Below are 2,535 nucleotides of genomic sequence, written 5' to 3'. Positions count from 1 at the left end.
AGCACCCGGTTTGGCTCCTTCACTGCCCGCGGGTTGGATTTCTTGTGCAATAGCACATGTATCAGGCAATTCCGCGGTTTGAGCTGGTGCTGTGCTTAGAGGAGGCAGAGGGTCCGGCTCCCCAGAGATGGAAGGACCCTTCTTTGCTTTATTCCTCTTCCTTTTCTATTAAGGAAAAAAAGGGAACAACACAATGTCTGTTTATTCATTGTCAAAGAGATATTCTTCGTCACCTCCTCCATTGCAGCTAGTACCAACATCTTCCCACTACGCTGGGTTAATGGAGAACGACCAGGAAGCAAAGGGACAAGACCAGCTACCATCTTCTACAGTAGGTGAAATGCAAGTAACTCTTGAGAATTCTGTAGTTTTAATATTCAAGACTTTCTCAGCAGGAACACAGAGCAGCGCTGAGCATGATGCTCACTAACAAGATCAGACCAATTACTAAGCTGAATTCTGTACTGTTTCCCTCAGTGCAGCAAAGGTACTGTCAGGGGGAGCTGCACCGCTCAGCACATCAGCTGTCCGCATACGCAACACTTAACGTAAGCAAATACATCTACAGTTTGCCTAGGAACACAGGCAGCAGCATCCAGGTGCAAGCCAAAGGGATTCGTGGTGATGCAGCCCAGCCTCATTGCTTTACAAGAGAGAGCAACAAGTTACCAGCTACTCCTGCTCCTCAGCACCGACAAAGAGCCTTACCCTCTTCTGTGACTTCTCAGAAGAATCACCGGCCACGCGCTGAGGTGCGGTCTCTGAGGTACCACTTGGAGCTGTTACACCCTCCAGCAGCGATGCTCCCTCTTCCTCCTCCTCCTGTGTTTCAATAGAGGAAGGAGGCCCACCTGCAGCGCATTCAGGTGTGGTCTCTGAGGGATTGATCAGAGGTCCTGCGTTCTCCATCAGCAATCCTTCCTCCTCCTCCTCCTCCTTTGTTTCAGTGGTGGAAGAAGGCCCGTCAGAACCTTCTCCTTTCACATCTCCTCCAGGCCCTGCTCCTGTGTCAGGGACTGGAGCGAGCTTCACCTCTCTTCCTGCAATAGAGGCAAGGTTCATTGTTAAACTAGAGAGTCAAGAAAGAAAACAGTTCTCAGCTGGTGGTGAGCAAGCAGGATCTGCTGCTAAATGCATCATTTGAACACACGGGAGCCACTTCGTTGCTCCCTGTTCAACAGCTACCACTATAGCAATGACACCATCCTCCATCCCTAGCAGAGCCTCTTGCCCTCCCCAAGGCCCCTGCAGTCAGCAGCAGAATAATTAAGGTAAGAAACCACCGTATTGAGGTACTGATCTTTCTCTACAGTACCTCCAGCTAACACGCTACTAGCCAAAGCAGCAGGCGCTGGGAACCACAACTGCCCGTCAAAATGCTCAAGGACCCCCAAGATGTGCGGTGACAGTACATTGGCACCTCTCAGCTTTCTCAACTTGCTGGACTGGCTGTGTGACCTCTACCACAGAGCTGAGTGTTGTGTCCAGGAAGGCATGGGCTTTTTATCTTCAACAGTTTTATCCAGTCCCTAAAACCTGTGAAAAGGCAGCTCAGATCTGAATCAGGCATCAGAGTAGATCTCCACCTTCTACAGACCTGTTTTACAGGCTCTTCAGCACCGTCTCTACCCCCATTTTGAGAGCAGAAGCTTTTAACCTCTTTGAGAGGAGACCAACCAACACCAAAAGACATTGATTTCCTCTGGGTATTTTTGGGAGCAGGAGCACAAAAATCAAGGCAAAGGTAGCTCACAGCCCCTTGGAGTATTACAGCCCAAAGGCTGCACCATGCTTAATGACAGCGGTTGTTTTGTACCTGAAGCAGGCACCCTTTGCAATATTGTTTCACATCCAATTTACTATCACGCCATTATCTGAAGAGTTTAAACTCTTCCCTGAGCTTTTCCTGCTCCTCAGTGACTCCTCTGTTGACAGGGATTGACCCGCACACACTCACTTGGTAGAACTCCCTGGTCCCCCAGACAGAGAGCGTATTTAGCTGGTAAAGCACTACAACTCCTTCCATCACCTTTAATCATTGCCAGAAGCAGGGACAAAGCTTTCGGACCACCAGAACAGATGCTTTGGGTGTTTTTCCTACAGCCTTTAAGACCTGGAGATCCTGGGTTTGTTACCTTGCCATTCTGGATTGCAGAGGGATTTGCTAAGAATTGATGTTGTTAGGACTACAGCAGGCTGATTCGATTTAGTGTATTCTTTTAGGATCCTACTTCTTCATATCAATACACCAAAAGCAATTCTGGTGGCCTGGGTCATTCTCTCTTTAAGCACATAAAGGATTAGGAAATATTTCCCCCAGTGTAACTGCATTAATTGCATACTTGATTCTGTTACTGTTCATAGAGGCAGAATTAGTGTGTTGTCAAACAGAAGTTCAGGCAGTGAATTCTAAACCTAACAATAAGCTAAAGATAGGAAATTCGGGTTCAAGAGGGACTAGACTGGTGTGGTTTAACCCAGCAGGCAGCTAAACATCACACAGCCGTTTGCTCACTCACCCCCTGCAGTAGGACA

General features: G+C 48.1%; 1 protein-coding gene across 1 annotated transcript in view; it reads right to left on the bottom strand.

Annotated features, from left to right (window-relative positions):
* The window catches only part of RNF213 (ring finger protein 213), a 58,445-nt gene that overhangs the window by 54,679 nt on the left and 1,231 nt on the right, over positions 1 to 2,535 (bottom strand). Inside the window, exon 2 of the mRNA XM_009276826.2 lies at positions 709 to 1,040. Coding sequence (XP_009275101.1) covers positions 709 to 1,040 — 332 coding nt within the window. The remainder of the gene's footprint in view (positions 1 to 708; positions 1,041 to 2,535) is intronic.

This window comes from Aptenodytes forsteri, unplaced genomic scaffold (genome assembly GCF_000699145.1).
Source record: "Aptenodytes forsteri isolate BGI_AS27 unplaced genomic scaffold, ASM69914v1 Scaffold34, whole genome shotgun sequence".
In the NCBI taxonomy this organism is placed as follows: domain Eukaryota; kingdom Metazoa; phylum Chordata; class Aves; order Sphenisciformes; family Spheniscidae; genus Aptenodytes; species Aptenodytes forsteri.
This window is presented reverse-complemented; position numbering and strand designations above follow the sequence as displayed.